The sequence below is a fragment of the Enoplosus armatus genome, chromosome 8 (genome assembly GCF_043641665.1).
Source record: "Enoplosus armatus isolate fEnoArm2 chromosome 8, fEnoArm2.hap1, whole genome shotgun sequence".
In the NCBI taxonomy this organism is placed as follows: Eukaryota; Metazoa; Chordata; class Actinopteri; order Centrarchiformes; family Enoplosidae; genus Enoplosus; species Enoplosus armatus.
The window spans coordinates 22,969,995-22,992,239 of record NC_092187.1 but is presented as its reverse complement, the minus strand read 5'-3'; the positions used below and the strand labels follow the sequence as shown (position 1 = coordinate 22,992,239).

The following is a 22,245-nucleotide window of genomic DNA, read 5'->3' as shown; positions in this document are numbered from 1 at the left end:
CACCACTGGCTACAACCAACACAAGAAACATCTGGGGGTTCCCTGCGAGGAAATCTCATCAGTTGGGGTGTCTGGTGGTTTGATGTGCGGCTAAAATAAAGCTGCCGTGACATGAAACACTACAATGAATCATCCCCAAAAAAAACTAAAAAAATAAATAAAAAATGCAGTCTGTGAGAGATTGATCTTCAGGGTGCAGTGTGGCGTTGGCTCCAGCCCACAGAGGAGTGGGAGCCTCCACAGGCTCGCTCTGATTGGCTCAGACAGGACTAACTCCATTTTGGAAAACAGCTGTTTGAAGACACAACCTTTTTCTCGTTGTTTGCCGACGGTACCCTGATAAAAGAAGCCCCGCATCCAGGCTTTAAACACACACTTCTCCACAGAGGGGTTGTTCCTCTGCATATCAGCCTGCCTCAGCGTCGGCTCAGTCCGGCCAGCGTGCTGCGTTTTTCTGTCCGTCTGCCAGGAAACTTAACTCGGGCTCCATGGTGTTAAATTTCCATTGTAACAAGTGGATAACAGGAGGCGACCCGACCAAGGTTAGTGGCGGTTTTTTCTCCTCTCTATTGGCGATGTTACTGCTGTGTGTTTACTGTGAATTTACGTGCTTTAAAAAAAAAATGGCAGTTACAGTTTGAAGTGACCAACGGCCGCGAGCTGCATAGTCACGAAGCGACGGTTTGATTTGAATGAGGCTTTTTTCCCCCCCGGCCAGCACAGCGATTAACGGTAGACAATACATCTTTCTACGCAGAGCCGTTAGTGTCCACTGTACACACGCTGACTCTGCCTCAGTTAACGTCTTGGTTAATGTTGAATTACATTATGAACGTTAATGATGTTCACATTTTCTTTCCCTCGAATGGCATTCAAGTGTGTCCATTATGCTAGCCGCCTGTGTGTGTGTTATTGTGCGTGTACAGTTTAAAGGACTGGCATGCCCGTCCTTCCCACACATTAGCTGCTGCATTCAGTTTAGCTAATGACAGCCTGGATAGCTTTTTGAAAGCTCTCATCTCCTCTCATCGACTGTGCTTTTTTTTTGCTCTGTCAATGCACCCAGCCAACCAGCCAGCCAGCCAGCCAGCCCCCCCAGCCCCCCTGTAAACACAAATCAACTTCGTCTTCTATCTCCTTACTCGATTAGATAACAAGGCAGTGATGACAGCAGGGGTTCTCAAGCAGTAACCTGTCTGCAGAGAGAAGAGGGAACATGTCAGTCCAGTTTTTCTGGAGGTGAGCAGTGTAAAATGACAGGGCTGGATGGAGATTCAGCAGCAGCAGCAGCAGCAGCAGGCTGGTGGGGAGCAGCTTGGGACCCCCCACTTTGCATGAGTGTTGCTGGGCAAGTGCCAGCGTTACTGGGCATGGGCACTGGTGAAGATAAACACTGGCTTCTTGCCTGCCTGTGGTGGTTTGCTTCACTGTCGACTGGCTGTCTGACTGAAACCAAAACAGTGAGCTCAGTCAGTGCACGGTTATCATGTAATCTAGATATTAAAATGCCATACCAACAATTCAGGTTAAATTAAAGTGTTGCTATATATATATATATATATATATATATATATATATCTACACATATAAAAAACAACCAGCCTTATTTCAGACTGGTGTCAGCAAACAGAGCAGGATTGTGGCATGTCTCGACAGGGACAAGCTTAAGGAAAACAGGGTGGAACTGTGATGTGTACTGATTTGGCGTTTCATGGCTCAGGGAAACTGTTGCACGCCAGGTGACACTTTCAATTCCACATTTTGAAAAGAAAAACAGGCATCCATGTGATTCTGGGTCCAGGGTAAAAATATAACATGAAGGAGTAAAGCTAGGCTCTTATTTTTCTGCTAAATGTTTTCTCTAGTAATTAATCTTTTGGCTTGGAAATGTCAGAAAATTGTGAAAAATGGCCATCACAGTTTCCTAAAGCCAGAGGTGATGATATCAAATCCCTTGTTTTGTCTGACCAACACTCCAAAACCTAAAGAATATTCACTTTAACAAAGGAAACCAGCAAATCTTCACATAGAAGCTGGAAGTTGGGAATGTTTTGCTTTTTTGCTTGAAAAAATGAAGATGCAGATTATATTGACTAATCATTTCAGCTCGAGTAATATAGCAAACAAAAACAAATGCACCTCATGTTTGCCCAGAGCTCCAGCTAAAGGTGAATCTGTCTGGCCATAAGTCAAATGGCGACATCATTCCTGGACAAAATTTTGACATTGAAGAGCGTGTCATTTCTTTTCATATTGGTGGCAAAATGTTGTAGGAGATGAAGGCACCTGATGAATTTAAGATAATATTTTCACTGTATCTGTCTCTTGTCGGATGATATGGCCTTCTTTGGATTAGCTCTCGACTGCCTCATCTCCTCCCTTTTTACCAGCTAACCAAACATGGTCTGTTATCCTTCAAAATGGGGGGGGGTGAGGGGGGGGTGAGCAGCTAGAACAGAGAGCGCAGTGATGCAAGAAAACCCCAGCCACTAGAGAGACACACATGCCCCGCTGACCTTGGACAGAACCCTGCAGAACCGTCCCTTCTGTGTTTCATATTTACTGAATCAAAGCAAGTCTGCGTGGAAGAAAAGACGGACCACTTGCCATTAAGATTGTGCTCATGTTCTGGCGATTATGAAGGCTCGCCCTCAGGGGCCTTTGTGCGTTATGCGTCTTCTAATCTGTGACACCGGTTATTGAGAAAGTGTCCAGATCATGAGTAATCAGGTCATGCTAGTACACTTATGATTGTCTGCAGTGCTGCATGACCAACACTGTTCTCCTCCTCCAGCTCCTTCAGTAAATAGAAGTCGTATCTGCTCCTGCTGAGGGCTGCCAACAATAACATGATTACCCTGAGAACATTTGGACCCCTATATCCCTGTGATGAGAGCCTGCATTAAGTATACACGGCTGTGTGGTTGTTTTTCCGTAAGTGGTCATCAGATTTTCTTTCCTGCCGGACAGCTTTCTTTTCACTTGTAGTCCTACTGAAGGTTAAATGAGATTTTCTTGATATATTGTACATAGATTATTTCATTCCTAGTTTGAGAATACTGTCCTTAAATGGGGAATCTGAGGCCGCTGGATTCAAAGCCTTTCTGCAACAAGGACGCGACATTACGTGCTTTAGATAAAAATAGCAATCTATTCTCAGAATTGGTTCAAGTGCCTTCTAGATTTCTTTGAGATTATGTCCACAATCAGTCGCCTGCCCAGAGACCTTCCCATGTTAAAGATGGCAGGGATGAGAAAACAACGGTCTGTAGCTGAGTCCGTAACAGTGCAGCAGGGTTTTGGTACTATGTGAACACACTGCTCAGGGTCTATTTTTGTATGCGTCCCTCTGTGTAATCATGGGTTTAATGTGTACATATTTTGTGGACAGGGATTTGTCAGTTCAACTGCGTTGACCTCCAACCACATTCTTTGCCCTGTGTGCAGAGGACTTAAGCTCTTCCCCATGAGAAGAAAATGAGTGCCATCACCCCTTTTCAGTGTCTCGTGTACCAGACAGAAAAGGCTTTCTGATATACAAAGAAGTGCCAGACCACTGAGAGACTCGGCTTATAAGACTGAAATGATTATATACTCTGTGTAGTTATAAAATATCAATGAAAGGTGCATATGAACTTAATCAGATTTTTTTGTCATTCTTTTATTGGAGGCATCATTTAATTTCCCTGTTTTAATATTTGTTTAATTCTTTATTTTATTATAAAGACTTATTTGATATGATTTTATGGCGCTGTAAAGTGGATCATTGATTATCTTTCTGACGATTAATAATGATGACTGAGCTATCACCACCTATGATGGTTTACAGGTGCATTTAATGAAATAATGATACAGGCGCTATAAATAGCCACAGTCGTGGGTATTTGGTCGTGTGTCATTATCGCTGCTCTGGCTTTGTTGGATGAGATGTGCAGATGTGGGACACTTGGTAAAATCGCACTTGTGATTTAACAGGTCTAATGAGTGGTGGAACAGGCTGTAGTATTGATAAGAAAACGGTTGATTAAGGGCATGTCTACACCTATTCAGGGCTAGAGGTATGCTTGTCTACCGATTTTACTATGTACCACGGTGAAAAATACTGGTGGTAACAACGCCGCCAACAATTTCTGTGAGCAAGGCAGCTTGTGTGCGTGGCTCCATCTACTGTGGGCACGACCTTCCACGAACATTAGCTAGCCAACCTACTGAGGTGCAGCTAGTTAATGGGTGCTGAGTTGTGATGTTTTGATAAAATCCAATGGAAATATGATGAGAATGAATTTATGTATTTCAGGTCTGATCAAAAAAAGTTGGATTAATATTGTGATAATGCAGTTTACTGTGATTTTTGGCCACAATAATTATGGCATTAAAATCTGACTCCAGCACATCCGTACTTATGGCTAACTGGCGGTGTGGAAAGGAGGCATGTACACCCAGGTCCAAAAGGATTGAGATTTATAAAGCAGAACCATGCGTACACACTGATTTATAAATCTGACGAAAGAATACATAAGGAGTTTTATTTGTGAATCTACCAAGAATTGTATGCACCTGTTGCCTGGAGAAGTGTAGGGCTGCAACTAACGATTATTTTCATTAGCAATTTATTGGATTATTATTTTCTCGATTAAATATAAAACATGAAAAAAACATGAAAAAATGTTCATAATTTTATGGAGCTCAAAGTGATGTTACATCAAATGCCTTGTTTTGTCTGCAGCAGTAACAAAAGCCAGAGAAGAACAAGTATCGAAACCTCATATTTCAGAAGCCGGAACTGTCAAATGTTAAATTACTAAATAGTTGACAATTAATTTTCTGTCGATCGATTAATCGTTGCAGCTCTAACTCTGCCCAGCCTTTGTTGTTTTGGCAGATTTGATTGTGTATTGATAACTGTATGAAACATTGATAGACTCGTAAAAAGTTTGTAATTGTTACTTTACGGAGAACAGCTTTTGTCTTAAGGAGGCGGTCGAGCTTGCGAGCAGCTACATGAAGATAGAAACACTCCGGTGGACCAGTCTGACCAATGCAGGGTTGCATGTTAAAGATTGAGACGCATGTGAGCAAAAATATTTTGTGTTTGGGACACACTGAACATACCGACAGACAGCAGAAAAGACGAGTTATTCTCCTTTAATAGTTCGAGAAGTTTCTTTGGATTGGACCTTTTTGTATGCTGTGAAACCGGGTCACCATTGAAATACACTGTAAACACTGTAAATACAGACTGACCACAGCCTCTGCAAGGGATCAAACTACAAAATCATTATGCCCGCAGGGAGAAAGAGTGTGTCATACAAAAAAGATTGTGGAGCATCACTTAAATGTTTGGATTTCATTCCAACTGAACATTGGCACAGGAAATAGTTTACTGATCCAGCCAGTTTAAATGGCTTAGTCCAAAGCCCTTATAGAGCGGTGACCAGTGTGGTGGGATATACTGCAGCTGCCCGCGAACCCTACACACACTAAGTGGCTGTAGGAAATGGATGGATGTTACAAATCCATTAGTCCATTTTTTATCGTTACTAATATTTGTAAGACCGACATCTATTTCCTCATGTATTCTCTCTTCCTGATAATTGACATTGTTTGGCGAGGTTGCTCTTCAAAGTGGCAACGCATCTGTTTTTCAGCATCGAGCCAGTTGATTTAATGTAGCCGAGCCGAGTCACACCCTCTTACTTCAGCTGCGTTGGCCCACAGCATCAGCATACATTTCACAGATAGGGTCGAGGTGTTGAATAAACACTGTTTTGAATCTATTTGCTGAGAGAATTTTTAATCAAGCCTTATTATGCAAATGGATTCTCATCCATGTGAATTGGTTTGGAAGTAAAATAGACATGTCCTTTTTTGGCCTAGCAAGTCGGTGAAAGATGATTTGATGAGAATGTCTCTTCATGAAAAAATGAAAATGTGCTTTAATTATTTTAGATGGAGTGGCCCATTTCAAATCCCATGTGATGTGCTAAAATCGTTGAACTTTAAAAGTGAAGTGACAGAAAAATGTTTTTGCGGATAAAAGGAACAACATGACCGTCACTTGTTTGTGATCTGCTTCATGCTTTGATTTGATCCGCTTTGGGAATTCTTAGGCTCCGTTTGCTTTAAAATATTTGATTGTTTTTTCTGAAAAGGTTTTCATGCAAATCACAGGGGAGAGGAGACGATAAGCTATGTCGATAGGAGGTCACTCACAGGAACTAGAGAGCAAATTATTGACTGTCATCAAAATTCACTTGACAGTGATATGTTTAAAGTATATCCCATTTCCCATTAAGATGCTAGAGGAAAATCTAATTCATCCAATGTTATTGTTTCATGGCCTGTAGTAAAATGCTGCATGATGACTGAACAGTATTTAGCAGAAGGCTTTTAAAGACAGGAATTAAACTCTTGTACTTGTACTTTACTTTTTATACTGCTACTGCACTACATTTCAAAAGAAAGTATTATATTTTTTTTACTCCACTATATTTATTTGACAGCTGTAATTACTTTTCAGATTAAGATTTTACATACAAAACATTGCCTAACCTTATAAAATATAACGCAGTGTTAAACATTAAACCAGGTTTCCCAACCTTTTTTTGGGCTTGTGGCCCTGGAAAAAATGTCTAATTGGGGCCCCTGGTCACATTGTAATTAGCGGTTATATCAAAGAGTGAATTCTCCTCTAAACTTTTCAGATGGTTTTATTTGAATAACTGTTTAAGGCACAAAGAGGTACAATTATCCAATATTTTACAAAAAAAAAAACAGTTGGAGAAAAGACAGAAAACTTGAATACAAATATTTGTGTCCTTTTTTTGGTCTTTCATCTCTCGTTAATCATCTGACGACCCCCTCAGATTTATCTTGTGACCCTTTGGCCCCTAGGCTGAGATCTACTGGATTAATCTACCTAACAGTATGTAATGTAGAGCTGGAAAGAGTAATCGATGTGTCACTTAGGTGATTGACACACTCAATCATCAAAGTTGTCTTTCCATTCAAAAATAGCAAACATTCACTGCTTCCAGCTTCTTAATATGAGGCTTTGATGCTTTTTCTTTATCATATATAACAGTAAACTGAACATCTTTGGGTTTTGGACTGTTGCAATTTAAAAACATAATTTTTAAAGTATTTTTACATTGTTGCATTGGTACTTTTACTTGAGTAAAGGATCTGAATACTTCCTCCACCTCTGTTGACTGCTGTGGTATCACAGTAGGTTTGGTACACATTAGAACAACTGATGGTGTTTGTCCTGTACACCAACCTGAACGATGGTGCCGTTATCTAGATCTAGAGGAAAGTGCAACGATTGCCTCGGCTGTTTTTCGTGTTTGCTCACGAGGAGGATTACGTATGTGCCTTTTTTATCCCCGTCAAATTGAATCACATGACGCCCACATCCTCCTAGACTTGTGGGAGAAAAGTGTGATGATGCAGCTGAGTGGAATTACTTAGCAAGCCTCAGACACACCGTGGTCGTCGGTACAGGTGAGTGGAGCGACTTGTGTTCTTCAAGTAATTTTAAATGCAGCATGAAGAGCAGTTGTGGTTAGAGTAATCAGATCTCTGGCTTTGTGAGCGAGCAGTCTTTGGCTGAATTCTGTCGTGTGTTATTTTATTAGAGAGAGGATGGGGGGAGTTGAGGGAGTTGTGGGTGAAATCCCTCCAACAGGTGGTGCAGAGGGATGTAGCCCGCAACCAAATCATGTATTCTGTTACAGATTGGCTAAATGGTTGTGCGCTGCAGCAAAGCCGAGGAGGATGTATTATGTTTCTCAAGTTCTGAAAAAAGTAATGAAAACACTGGAGGGATATTTCCTTATTTAGAAAGCACAATAAACATATATGCATTCCTTCCCTGAGCCTCTTGTCCTCCCTCTTTTTCCTTTCGACATCCTCATGCTTTCTCTCTTTTCCTTGTCCTCAACTGCTTTCCATCATCACCTCCTCACTCTCATCACCCTTGTCTCCATACCTCCCTCACCTCCTATCCCCTCATCTGCCTCTTGCCCTCGCTTCGTCCTCCTCCTCATCAACCCAAGGGTCTTGTTCAGCCTCCAGTGTGTGCGCGCAGAGAGCCTGGGAAAAGATAGGACATAAACAACACAGCAAACAAACCACCTGCTTCCTGCCGAGGTCTCGTGTTGTTAAATGTGTGGACGGAAATAGAACCGGGCAACCTTGCAGTAGAATTAGAATAGATAGAATGGACAGTGGGAGGAAAATCACCGACCAGCACAGCAGTTATCTGCAGCACATCGGCCTCTTCATTATAGGTGTAGATGCCGAGCTTGGTGACACACGAGGGCATATGGGAATGGGGACGATGACTAGTAATTGATTAATTGGTTAGTCAGTCGACAGAAAATTAATCTCCAACTGTTTGGACTGTCACCTTGGGCTTCAAGCAATTGTGATGAGCCCTTTTCACAATTTTTGGACAATTTTTAGACCAACTATGAATCTATTTTCTCTCTGTTTGCTCTATAAAATACCATAACACAGTGAAAATGCCCCACATTATTGAAATACAGTGGCTTGCAAAAGTATTCAGCCCCCTTGAACTTTTCCACATTTTGTCACGTTACGACCACAAATCTAAACATATTTTATTGGAATTTTATGTGAAAGACCAACACAAAGTGGCACACAATTGTGAAGTAGAAAGAAAATTATATATGATTTAAAAAAAAATTTACAAATAAAAAACTGAAAAGTACGGTGTGCAAAAGTATTCAGCCCCCTTTTCTCTGAGTGTAACCAATTGCCTTCAGAAGTTGCCTGATGATTGCTGAATGATCGAATGTTGACCTAATGACTAAATAGAGTCCACCTGTGTGTAATCTAATCTGAGTACAAATACAGCTGTTCTGTGACGGCCTCAGAGGTTTGTTAAGAGAATATTGGGGAGCAAACAGCATCATGATGTCCAAGGAACACACCAGACAGGTCAGGGATAAAGTTGTGGAGAAGTTTAAAGCAGGGTTAGGCTATAAAAAGATTTCCCAAGCTTTGAACATCTCACGGAGCGCTGTTCAATCCATCATCCGGAAATGGAAATTGTATGGCACAACTGCAAACCTACCAAGACACGGCCGTCCACCTAAACTTACAGGCCGAACAAGGAGAGCACTGATCAGAGATGCAGCCAAGAGGCCCATGGTGACTCTCGACGAACTGCAGAGATCCACAGCTCAGGTGGGGGAATCTGTCCACAGGACAACTATTAGTCGTGCGCTGCACAAATCTGGCCTTTATGGAAGAGTGGCAAGAAGAAAGCCATTGTTAAAAGAAAACCATAAGAAGTCCCGTTTGCAGTTTGCCAGAAGCCATATGGGAGACACAGCAAACATGTGGAAGAAGGTGCTCTGGTCAGATGAGACCAAAATTGAACTTTTTGGCCTAAATGCAAAACGCTATGTGTGGCGGAAAACTAACACTGCACATCACTCTAAACACACCATCCCCACTGTCAAACATGGTGGTGGCAGCATCATGCTCTGGGGGTGCTTCTCTTCAGCAGGGACAGGGAAGATGGTCAGAGTTGATGGGAAGATGGATGGAGCCAAATACAGGGCAATCTTGGAAGAAAACCTGTTGGAGTCTGCAAAAGACTTGAGACTGGGGCGGAGGTTCACCTTCCAGCAGGACAACGACCCTAAACATAAAGCCAGGGCTACAATGGAATGGTTTAAAACAAAACATATTCATGTGTTAGAATGGCCCAGTCAAAGTCCAGACCTAAATCCAATCGAGAATCTGTGGCAAGATCTGAAAACTGCCGTTCACAAACGCTCTCCATCTAATCTGACTGAGCTTGAGCTGTTTTGCAAGGAAGAATGGGCAAAAATTTCAGTCTCTCGATGTGCAAAGCTGGTAGAGACATACCCCAAAAGACTTGCAGCTGTAATTGCAGCAAAAGGCGGTTCCACAAAGTATTGACTCAGGGGGGCTGAATACTTTTGCACACTGTACTTTTCAGTTTTTTATTTGTAAATTTTTCTTTTAATCATGTATAATTTTCTTTCTACTTCACAATTGTGTGCCACTTTGTGTTGGTCTTTCACATAAAATTCCAATAAAATATATTTCTGTTTGTGGTCGTAACGTGACAAAATGTGGAAAAGTTCAAGGGGGCTGAATACTTTTGCAAGCCACTGTAAGTAGTAGAATTTCCAGCCAAGAACAGACATAAAATACATACAGCTTTCAGAACAACATTTCTGAAATGGTGATGTTTTTTTTTTTTTTAATGTGTCCTTTCAGCTTAGAACTTTTCCAGACTCACAGCAGAGTCACCCAGATCTAAATATTTCCAATTTGGACGTAGCACCTTTTTAAAAAAAAAAAAAGAAAAAAAAAAAAAAGAATTACAGCCACGTCACATCCTTAACTTCCAAAAATCCCCTACAGCTGCTTCACACACTCACAAATCAGTTTGGCAAGTACTGTGCAACTGTTCAGACGTGTTGGTCTCAAGGAACATTCATTAAAATGTTCCTTGTTGTTATCTTGAGTGACAGGAAATGTTACGTACGAGTGCTATCTGTGTTCGTTTTTCATGTTCAGTCATTATGTTTCTCCCGACACATTTGTTTTCGTAACAACACTGCCTGTGAAGACACTCGACGATGATGAGACTCTAAACGGTTGCGATGCCATTTGGAGATGGAGATGTGATAATGATTTTTTTTTTTTTTTTGTAGGGGGGGGTGTTTGTAATAACAGCCTCATTTTGGAGTCCAGTTAAAGCACCTGCTCCTGACTCAGCTGTGAATCATGGGTGGTTGATGAGACTCAGTCACACCCATCTTATTCCCACACACAAACACACACACACACACAAACAAACACAAACCAGGGGATTCCTTATAGCTCGAGGCAGGGCATGCTGCTACAGTAGACTCAGTCTCATATGTCTGGCTGTCTGGCTACTCGTCTCCGCTGCCTGTAAAGCGTTGATCGATCACAGCTTATTTGCAATTTTTGGGCCACAGGGACAGTCACACAGAGGACGCGGTGTTGTACATCTAACACCTCTGGTAATGTAACCTTTACTCACCTCCAAACATGGATATCCGATATCTGTATGCGATCCTGTTACTTTGCTGTGGTTCTGTTTTGTGTGATATCATTATGCACCGGCTCTCTCACCTCACCAACTGGTATTGATTGACTGTGCTGTTGCTAAGTGAGCTGTGCTAACAAAAGGGAACACGGCCTGTAATAGAAGTATTGTCTGTCTCTTCAGTGTTGTTTATAACTCTATCTTGCCATCTGTTTAACAGGGGAGGCGACTTAGTAGATGAACAAAATCAGTTTGAGTGCACGGGCATTTCAGGTTCCTTGTTTGTGCTCGGTGTCACTGAGGGGAGATCTGTCTTAAATTACACATACTCAAAATGTTGTATATGTGTTTTCTATTGTCAGCATTACTTTTCAGCTGCAGTAATCACTGTGGGTTGTGTTTGGTGAAATAACTGGAAGTCATGAAGGACTTCCTGTGCTGGTCATGTGAGTGTGATGTGGTCATTTGGGTGGAATGACTTGGTGAAGTCACAGTATATATTTTTAAAGGAATAGTTTGAAATTGTGAGAAACAGGCTTATTCGCTTTCTTGCTGAGAGGGAAGGGAAAGGGAAGATGGTTGGAGGATGGAGTCGTGTCGTCACTGTGAGGTATCCAGGCAACCAGTGGTCATTCCAGGAAGTGACAGCACCCGACCAAAAAGTAGTCCAGTGTAACACGATGTAACGGTCAACCTCAGCCAGACAGACCCAGCAAGATAGTTCAGCAGCCCCTTGATCATCAGGGGCGGGGTTTAGAAAGTTATGAATGGGGGGGCCAGACTGGGGCACACTTTTAAAGAAGGGGGCCCTGGTTCTTGGCAATAATAAACTGTACATTTTTAATATTTAACTTTAAACATTCTAATATGAAATAGTAACTCCAAATAGCCTACAGCCATGGTCAGATTACCAAAAAACAGACCCCTAAACACAGACATGTGAAACGCCCCCCCCCCCCCAAAGAGAAATGTTTTTGCATCTCTTTGTGGTCATTTTGTGTCTCTTTTGTAGTCGTATCGCTAACTCTGGTTAGGCTCTGGTCCAGGGGCTCCTGGCTCTTTACCCAGTAGGGTCTGTTCAGTAGTCTTGCTAGTTTGTTAAGTGCACTTTTTGAATAAACATAACACTAACATGTTCATAACGAGGACATTTATTATTTATTCAGATTCCCTTTACTTGTGTGGAGTGCTGAGCTAAACAACACAACTCAGTCATATCTCTCATGAACTGGTCACAGTTACAGTAGCATTTACCCACTGGGAGAGAGGACCAGTGAGTCAATAAACCTACACCTGGATATATGGCACGTAGAATCACACACTACACAGACCCTGTTACACCAGCATGTAACGCTCCTTAAAACTACAACTACATTTTTACTTTCTTTTCCTCTGGATTAAACAAACGAGATACAACATGGTTCCACCGCTTCCAGACTTTATGCTAAGCTAAGCTAACCGTGTTCTGGGTGTAGTTTCATATTGAACATACAGATATGAGAGTGGTATCGATCTTCTCAGTTAACTTTCAGCAAGAAGGTGAAGAGTATTTCATCAATGTCAAAATATTTATTAACTCTTGTTTAAGTGATCGCTCTGCTGGAAGGCGTATCCTGTACGGAACAACTGCCACCAATGTAAGAAGTTAAAGGTAGTCCAGAACTATTCCTGCAGGTTAATCAGGATCACACAGCAGCACCATTAAACAGTTATATAAATCACCCTTACTGTGAATATGACAATTGATTGTGTAGAATATGCAGCATTACTTTCCAACATAAATCCATTTTGAAAACAAATGAGATTTATCAGGTAGTGTTTTTAAAAACAGGAAGATGTCCTGCACACTTTCAGATTTCAGAATGAATTGAAAGATTAGTTTGCATCACAGGCAGTATTGTCAAGTGGTTCCTTTCATATCTTCCCGGCCTTTCAGTGGATACGGTGAACACTGCTTCATCTTCCTCTCATCTTTCTTCTTTTCCCAAAGGTCCCATCCCTCTGTATTACCGCTCGCTATCTGTATGTCTCCTCTAGGTCTCATCATTCACAGATACAACACATTGTTGAATAGGTGTGCGCTGTTATATAAACTATAAAAACCTAATAACCCTCTCACTTCGTCACTGACACCCAAGTGTCGGGTGGCCCACAGTTTTCTCCAGTTGAACATCAGTAACTGTATGTTGTTTTTTATTTTTGGCCATTAAAACTCCTGTAGTTTGCTTCAGTCTCTTACACAACAACCATCCTGCTGTTAAAAATGTGGGAGGGATTTGTTTATTCAAATCACTGTATTGATGATCAAATTAAGAGTTAAACACTACAACATGGTGGTGTAATGGACTTGATGTGTAGTATTGAAGAAATCTCTCCACTCGTCCAAGAGTCTTCATTCGTTCATTTTACTGACGATATAAGTGACGTCGACGTCTCGTGACCTCACCGACCGATACTGATGGTCATTAAGAGGATGAGTGGTGAATCATTCTTTAACAGCAGCTTCACCTGCCTCATTGATCCCGCTAACCTGGAGAACAAAGCCAAGAAGACCTTCTGTACATGGACACTTAACCACACAGGTTGCCTGTAAAGTTTGTAATGGATTTTTCTAACCACCAAGGCTCATGTTGCTTTAGTACCTCCCTGCATCTCTGACCTTCTAATCCCCTGAAGTTTTTGTAGCAGGGAGCAGATGGTCCATCCTTACTCCTGGTGAAGGCAAAGAATGATCAGGCCTGTTTTTTAAAGCCATCAACACTGTGGAAAACGTGATTCTTCAGTCGTAAAAAACCTGCTGGTTACTTTAGTTTTGCATTTAGATTCATTTCCATTTTTTAAAAATTGAATATCTTTAAGTTTTGGACTGTTGGTCGGACAAAACAACATATTTTAAGACGTCTCCATGAGCTCAGGGAAGTTGTAACGGGCATTTTTTTGCAGACATTCTATAGATCAATCAATTTGATTAAGAAAATGATCTGGAGTTATCTCAGGGCACAATGAAAATAATCGTTAGTCGCAGCCCTACTCAACATGCCAGCAGTCAACACCAGAGTGGGTATCATTTTAAGTAGTTCGTATGTTCAGCACTGAACTCTCATGAGAGTCGAATGCTGGGAATTGATCTCTGAAGTGCTCCTAGTTGTGAAGTGAGGAATCACGACTGTAGCTGCTCCTCTGAATGCCTGCTGAGATAATCTGTCCAGGCTGGATTGATTTTTGATTTGGCTGTAGCTTTCTGAAGAAGCAGCCTTGCCCGAGCCTTTTGTTTTATTCATTAGTTCACTCAAGACTTTTCCACAGCAGCTGATGCTAATAGCCTTGGTCAGGCTTCTTATCTCCTGTTCCTCGGCTGATTCATAATGCCTTCAGGCGGAGGAGCTCAGTACGCTCATTTAGGATGGCAATTATGTGAGAGTGGCAGTGATCATTCTCAGTATCTGCGCTCAGTGAAAAGGAGATAGAAAATTGCATTGAGTATCCAGTGTTATCAGTGATAATTCTGCATGTCTGACAGAGAAGACGGAGACTTCTACTGTCACTTAATAGTAAGCTTAAAACTTTAAAGTGCCAGCGAGAGAGGTGGTGAAAACCAGGGAACGTTGTCACAGTGTAAGCTGAAAAGCTAGCTGTTTAGCAAGTTGCAATATTCACTTCGCCAGGGGAAATTAGGCCTTCACAGCCAGCCCCAGGTCCCATAAGAAGAGGAAGGATATGGGGCAAATATATACACCCAGTTGAATGGACAGGGCTTTTATTTATTTATGAGAGGAAGGCCGGAGAGGAACAATGCTAATCCCGACGAGGAAATACAGCTCCCTTGTGTTTGAAGTGGGCTCGTTGTCAACCAAGCAGCTGCTGACATCATGTGAACAGACAGTGCCCAGACCACATGTGAGGGGGGCTGAGAGGCGGCGAGCAGGAGGGCAAAGAGCTGAGGCACACTAGTGTTATGGTGCTCTCACTGTGTAACACTTAGCACTGAGGGGTGAATGGATTTGGAGGAATTTGTCTGAAGCAGTTTGGGTCTGCTTTTACTTGTTGGCACCCGAGAGAAGATGAAGCCACTCTGATTACTTTGGTAAGAGACAGTTTTGTTGTTAACTGTTTGCTTTTATCTTTTGATGCACTGTCTGACCACAAGAGCTGTAAGAGCTGAGAGTTGTTGAGTGTCTGTTTAGTACTGCAAGTAGATAAAAACTGCAATTTATTTCATTATAAAAAGCAGGCGGGTTTTATTAGAGCTGAAACCATTAAATCGATTAGATTAGAAGATTTGAATGGTCTGTTAATCGCTTAAATCATATTTCAAGCTAATATGCCAAACATACTCTGGTTACAGCTTCTCAAATGTGAGGATTTGACGCTTTTTCTCTGTCTTATATCATTTCAAATTAAATATCTTTGGCTTTTGGGCAGTTGGTCAGACAAAACAAGACATTTGAAGATGTCACCTGGGACTCTGGGAAACTGTGATGGGCATTATTTTAGGGCTGCATTATCGATTTAATCTGCAGATTCTTCTCTTGAGTCATTGATGAATCCTTTTGTCTATAAAATGTCTTTGCCTTAAAAAGAACTAAAATGATTATTCAATTATCAAAAAAGTTGGCAATAAATTTTCTGTCGATCGACTTATCAATTAATTGGGCAATAGTTGCAGCATTGTTGCATTGTTTACTATTATCGACCAAAAGATAAATCAAGAAAATAAACATTAGTTGCTGACTTTTCTCGATCCCATCAAACGTAAAGGCTGCACTTAAAGGCAGTTCATCGAGTGTTTGGGGTCGAACAGGAAAAGTTTAGTTGCCACAAGAGGAAGATGAAACTCATTCTCATCAATAAAGGCAGCAGAATTAGTCGACATGCTTGACATTGGTTGTGTAGACGGCCCTAATGGATGTTGAAATCAACAACGAAGCCAGCCTTTGTGTGGGTTATTGCAGATAATGTGAGTTTATTACACACAAATCAGGTTTAAAAGGCTCCAGCGGGATGGTAGTGAGCCTGCCTCTCTAATGGGCCCAGTGGAAGTGGCTATGCTGACTCATATTCCCCCAGCGATCTCAAGGGCTTTTGTTCCTAATATCTACATGCCAAAACCTCTTCTGTTGCGTGTCACCTCGCCCAGTGTGGTCACTGTTCATGTTCAAACCCGTCATGAAGGAAGCCTCTCTCTGCCTACAGTATGTGCAGCTGTTTGTGCAGTTTTGTTTCGCTTTCATTCACAATGAGGTTATAGTGCTGTTTGTGGAGATATGACAATGCAGCTCCTTTCTCTCCGAGTAGAGGAATTGCCAGAATTTGAATTAGGATGTGTTCCTGAAATAACTTTGCAGAGAGAATCCCCCACATTGGAAACGATCCACACATACAGTGCAGAGCAGGAAGGAGAGCGAGGCTAAGCTGAGTTCAGCTCACGAGCTGAGCTTCAGCGATTTCCCTTTTGAGGATTGAGTTTTTATTGTCCTGAGTGAAAATACACACCTGTGACATTTATCTTGTGGTAGTGATTCCCAGCTGCAGCTGTGTCGAGTTTCCCTCTGTATACACACCCTGGCCTTTCACATAAAGACGCCCTTTTTATTTAAGTAGGGCATGAGCTTTAATGGCGTTACAAGTCATAATGTCTGGAACGTGGTCATGAGATACTGTGAGATTTGAGTGAGAAACGTGTGAATGATGTAATGCTGGCATCATATATGTAATAGGTCAAAAACATTACACATAGAATATGCCTTAAAGGGACATGTACATATGTATATGCTGTTTTATAAAGAAACATGTAGGGTTAAGTGGCAACAAATTTGATGATTGATTAATCATTTGTCAAGCAAAAATACCTAAAACATTTACAAACTCCAGCTTCTTAAATGAATATAATTGTTCGTTGCCACTCTGGATGAAGATTGTTCTTTCATTCAGCTCAGTAAACAAGAGCAGTTCAGTCACACAGACGGTCATCAGTCTCTTACAGATCATCTGCTTCCAAGTCATTTTGCATGTTCATTTGCATTATACAAATTACAGCAGGTGAATAACATCAGCCTTTCACTGCGTCAGTCAGCCAGTTCATCATCAGCGCGCTCTTTGCAGACATCGAGGATGAAGTGATTTTTTTTTTTTTTGAATGCAGCAACATTAAACTGCTTCTGCCACAGCTGAGACCAGACAGGCAGGCAGAGAAGAGTGTAAACACATGCTGAAGAGCAGGAGGCTGAACACCATCACCACCATCATCGTCATCCCTCCATGGAAACCTGTTAATGATCTCATGGTAGGATTTGATCCACATGCGCAAGCGAGCCGACTAATTAAACAAACAAATGGCAATTAGATGGGGCTCCCATAAGCCACATAACAACTGGGCCAACGGAGGAGAAAAAGGCAAACACAACACGGCACACAAATTAATGTCATTGCTGCATTAGATGCACAATGAGTGCCGGTTGTTTGTTTTAATAGTCAAAGATAGAGCTTCCTTCAGTCTATGTAGAAAATGCATTGATTTTGTTGTTTTTATATGTTTTTATATTAGTATCATGATTGGAAAGAGTGCAGTTTGTTATCGCAGTTTAAAGGGATAGTATGACATTTGTCAACAGTATTAAGGCTGCAACTAATTCTTTTCATCATGTTATTTTCTTGGTGTAATGGATTAATCATTTGGTCTATAAAATGTCTATATATTTATATATCACAGTCCATAACCAAAATATATTCAGTTTACAATGTTATAAAACGGAGACGAGAAGCTGGAAGCAGAGAATGATTGACGTCTTTGCTTTAAAACTTAACCGCTTATCAAAATAGTTCCCCTTTCTTTTTCTGCGGATAGACTGATCAACTAATAGTTTTGGCTCCGAACAGTATCGTTAGGCATCGTCAGTCACATATCAAAACCCTGTCAGATGTTACCAGCAGTTTGTCATTATTCCCATAAGCTGACTGACCAACGAAGCAGCTGTTATCAATAAACAGTATGGCGTAGTTGTTGACTGTCATGATTTATATTTATAAGTACACCACAAATGCAATGTCTTAATAAAAGTGAGTTAAAATTGTCTGTTTTTCTGTAGAAACCTGGCAAGCAAAATATGGCTTTCCTCTGACTGACTGGTTAAAAAAGTTTAATTTATCACAATCACAAAAATGGTCAGAAAGAGCGCAATTGGATATTTTCCTAAAAATTGTTCAGCACTAATTAGTAGTTGGTGAAAGCCTCAGTTGTCTGAACTTAAGGCTGTGGAGAAGGTATTACTGTAGGTGTAATTATGAACCTGTGAGACACCGGCCTCCCACGGTGATTTGGCTCTCTAATGACTGTACAGCCTGGCTATCTAGATGACAATCTTATCAGAGGATCACACCACCATCTGCAGTCTGGAATACAGAGTGGCTCTTATGTTTAGTAGAAGCACTCAGGGAAATGCCAGCAGCCCAGAACTCACTGACATTTCCTGAGCGACCGCTCTTACCTACAGGGGCTTAAAGTTTTGCCCTTCACTGCAAATTTCCCAAAAAGCGTTGCCTACGTCTGTGTGGCTCGTGACCTCTCGGGAAACGACCCTGGGTGCTTCCTTTTTTGGCATCGCGCAAGCACACTGTACATCAGAGAAAGAAAACAATTGTGGGACCTTTTTTTTCTTGAATGACAGTAAAAGAATGTGAGTGAAAGAGTTTGGGAACAGACTGGCCCCGGGTCAGCGGGTCATGGCTGTGTCTGCCAGCTCGTTTTTATTCCTCTCTCCATTCTTTTTCTCGTTTCCCTTCGAGACTCCCACCCCCCTCATGTTCCTTAAAGATTCACAGCAGCTCAGCTGTTCTGTCGTGGCTGAAGTGTTACATGCTTTATTAGAGGGTACGTCTGCAACTGTAATGTAATGCTGCCCATGGACAACAGTGGGGTTTAGTAGGGGAGGAACAGCTGTGACGACAGTTACAGTCTGATAAAGTGTCTCTAGGTTTCCTCTTATTTTCATCGGAGTATTGCTTCCTACTACTGCTTTCTTATCTTTTCTATTCTTTTCATTTCTTTTCTTGAGCAGTCTTACTTTTTGTCCTCTTCTCTCTGAGGAATTACCAGCTGTATAGTGTTTTAGAGGTTGGCAGGATCCATGACCTAGTTAAAAATGGACTGAGAACAGGAAACAGAGGAGGAATGAATGGCTAATGGGAGCTCTACTTAGTTTTTTGCTGGGGCTCTTTCTGGCCCCGCCTCTGCCTGTCCTTTGAATGGTTTCAAGCTCTTTTACTCTTGCTTTCCATATTGATCAGTGCTCTTTCCATCCTTCCGCCCTCTCTGTTTTTTTCCTAAATCTTTGCTGTGTAAAGTACCTTTAGGCTAGACAAATGGACTTTAGTAGAGGGGTATGACTATGAAAGTGAGAGCCCTGAGAGATTTGGAGCAGCTTTTTGTTTTTCCTGATTTAATTAGGACAACCAATTAGCACAGATGTCAGTGGTGCCATTAATCGTTGTGCAGAAATAGGAATGGCAATTATTATTACCTTCATTCTTCTTTTTATTAAATCTCTCACAGCTGTCGGCCTTTCAGGTTGTGGAAGTGCTTCTGAAGTGCCCCCTTTCTGCCCACTCTCTCACTCTGCATTGGTCATCCTCAGCTGCCTCTTAAATAGCTCAGCACTGTGGATTTTTTTCTTTTTCTTTTTCTTTCTCTAGTCAGTATTCCTGTGTATCACGTTGATTCTACTGAAGTAGAAATTCACAGGACACAGTGTAACGTCCTCCCACGGGTCCTGCAGACCATTGAAGGAAGACAGCAGGGTGATTTATTTGCTTCTTGCAACACCTACGCAGCCGCCTGACTTCCCCCTCCTCCCTCTGGCAGGTGTAATGAGAGCGCTGGTCATGGACAGATGATGGACGTGGAGACGTCGTACTCAGACTTCATCAACTGTGATCGCACAGGCCGCAGGAACGCAGTGCCCGACATCGCAGGGGAGGGGGAAGGAGCGGCCAGCACCAGTGAACTCACCAAAGACCTGGCAGAGATGGACCTGAAGGCTGCAGGTCAGTAAACCCACATCTGAATACATACGTGCACTGTGAGAAAGCGGAGGAAATACTGCATGCATACATTTGTGCACCTGGAGCCGGTTTCACAAAGATATTTTAGACTGGTCTGTAGTCTTAGGCCAGTCTTAGTTTTGCTCTTATATTAGTCTAATGCAGACAGTTTAAAAGTTGAAACTATTGAGTTGAGTATGTTTATAGTTTTGGAAACCCTTCCTTTGGAAAGTGCTGCAGTTCTGTGAATAATTAATGATTAATTAAGCTCTGAACATTAAGCTCCAGTGTGTTAAGGAGACGTGATGATGAATCAGGTGTACAGGTGAGTAGATTATTCAACTATTCACCACCACCACTACTACTTTCATGGCTAGTGAAGTACGGTTATTTCCCCCCAAATATTACAAAATTAAAATGAAAAACGGACTTATTTTAAGCCTTAAAAAGTTAACCCCCGGACCCCGAGGCTAACTCAGGACTAGGACCCATGTCTCCATGTTAACAGTCAGTGACATCTGCTAACCAAGTGCTCAAAATGACAAATGACAAGCAGTGAAGACATTGAAGAAACTATCTTGATAAGTACTGAGCATCTCAGCTCTGCTACTAGTCTGCACTGTTATTGGTAGTTTTTGTATTGCTACACTCTTTGCTGAATTTCCCTCTGAAATGTCCTTGTAACTGTTGAATTCTTCCAGAAAGCAAAATGGTTTGACACAGCTGCTCAGTCAGCCATGTTTTCTAGTTTGAAAGAAGTATTCATTTACCAATATTCGTCCTCCTGAAGATGGTCAAGAACTAGACTAGACTAGTTTTGTCTGTGAATTAAGACGTCTCTCTAAGTCTAACTATGAGTTTGATCTAAGCTATAGTCAAAGTCTATCTTTGTGAAACCAGCCCCTCAATGCACCAAAATATTAACATACCACCAGGTGGTTTTGTTCAGCTTTTGGTCTCAGGGAGATTTGATTGTTGTGCTTTGTTGCCTCAGTGTTAAATGAGTCGTAACGGCGGCACAATGACAGATAGTCCTTGCTTCCTCTACTCTCAGCAGAGTGTCAAGTTGTTAGGAGGAACATGTCTGAATATGACGCAAACGTTCCCAGTCTGACCATTGTGTGTTACATGGCTGTTCTTGCTGACTTCCGTTTCTGTAAGTGTCCCATGACATGATAACCAATCTGACTGCTGTAAATCAAACCTTTCTACTGCTGGTCTGGTGGGAAGCCTCAATGTTGGAGATAATCCCATATCATGCTTGACACTGTGTTGCTACAGGAAGTTGTAGTTCCTTCCTCAGGATTCTCATTATTTTTTTCTTTCTGGAGCCTGAAAGCAGATTTATATCCTGCTGTTAGGAATGCCAAACCACTTTTGAGCTTGATAATGAGCACTATCTTTGACTGATTTGTTTGCATATTGTTTCCCATGTTTTCCTCCAGAAGGAGACCCGGGGGCCTCCCCAGCCCCTGAGGCAGAAGGCTCCACCAGCCAAGATGCCCAGGGAAGTGGAGGCCCGTCCTAAACTCAGCCGGAGACCGAAGGTGGGGGGCAGAGCCGAGGAGAGACGAGTAGAGAGGATGCAAGTGAAAGTGAAGAGACATGGAGAAAAGAAAGAGAGGGTGTTTATTGGTCGTCCTAACTGGACACGAGGACACGTTCGCTCACTGCCGGCCTGTTTGGAGCTTCAGCGGCCCAAATGTACGCCTTTTCATTGGATCAGATTGTAACGTGGGGAGCAGAACGGAGGAGAAGTGACAATTGAGATGCTGCTCTTTTGCTTCATACTCTGTTAGTCATTTATATCCCTGACGAGACAAGAAAGCACAGAAACTTTGGATTGATGTCTGTGTAGATGGACTGAGTTGAACAGAATTCATTTATAACACTCGAAACATTGTTCCAGCCTAATATGGAACCGTGTCATGGAGGGCGTATTCATAATCATCTGTTCGTCATTTTCTTTCTGTTCGCGTGTTTGTGACCCTCTTGTTCAATTCCATCGTCAAGTCTTTTCTTTTTTTCAGTAAACAAACATAGTCGCCATTATACTGTCGTGTATGGTCTTCATATTTATTGCTTAATGTTCAGTGATAACTTTGTGATAGCAATTTTCTTTGTGT

General features: G+C 41.8%; 1 protein-coding gene across 3 annotated transcripts; it reads left to right on the top strand.

Moving 5' to 3' along the window:
- The first annotated feature begins 296 nt into the window (after positions 1 to 296).
- pkig (protein kinase (cAMP-dependent, catalytic) inhibitor gamma) lies at positions 297 to 22,236 on the top strand. 3 transcript variants are annotated; one of them, XM_070910832.1, is made up of 3 exons: positions 297 to 542; positions 19,941 to 20,122; positions 21,568 to 22,236. In XM_070910832.1, exons 2-3 carry the CDS (start codon positions 19,969 to 19,971, stop codon positions 21,645 to 21,647), a joined length of 234 nt encoding a protein of 77 aa, XP_070766933.1. In that variant the 5' UTR covers positions 297 to 542; positions 19,941 to 19,968; the 3' UTR covers positions 21,648 to 22,236. The 3 variants fall into 3 exon arrangements, with proteins under 3 accessions (XP_070766933.1, XP_070766931.1, XP_070766932.1); XM_070910830.1 differs by having other exon boundaries at positions 21,565 to 22,236; XM_070910831.1 differs by lacking the exon at positions 297 to 542 and adding an exon at positions 7,486 to 7,503 and having other exon boundaries at positions 21,565 to 22,236.
- The last annotated feature ends 9 nt before the right edge of the window (positions 22,237 to 22,245 follow it).

Coding starts and splice junctions, on each gene's coding strand:
- pkig (XM_070910830.1), top strand. CDS start 19,969: ATGATGGACGTGGAGACGTCGTACTCAGACTTCATCAACTGTGATCGC. Junction 20,123..21,564: donor GATGGACCTGAAGGCTGCAG/GTCAGTAAACCC, acceptor GTTTTCCTCCAG/AAGGAGACCCGGGGGCCTCC.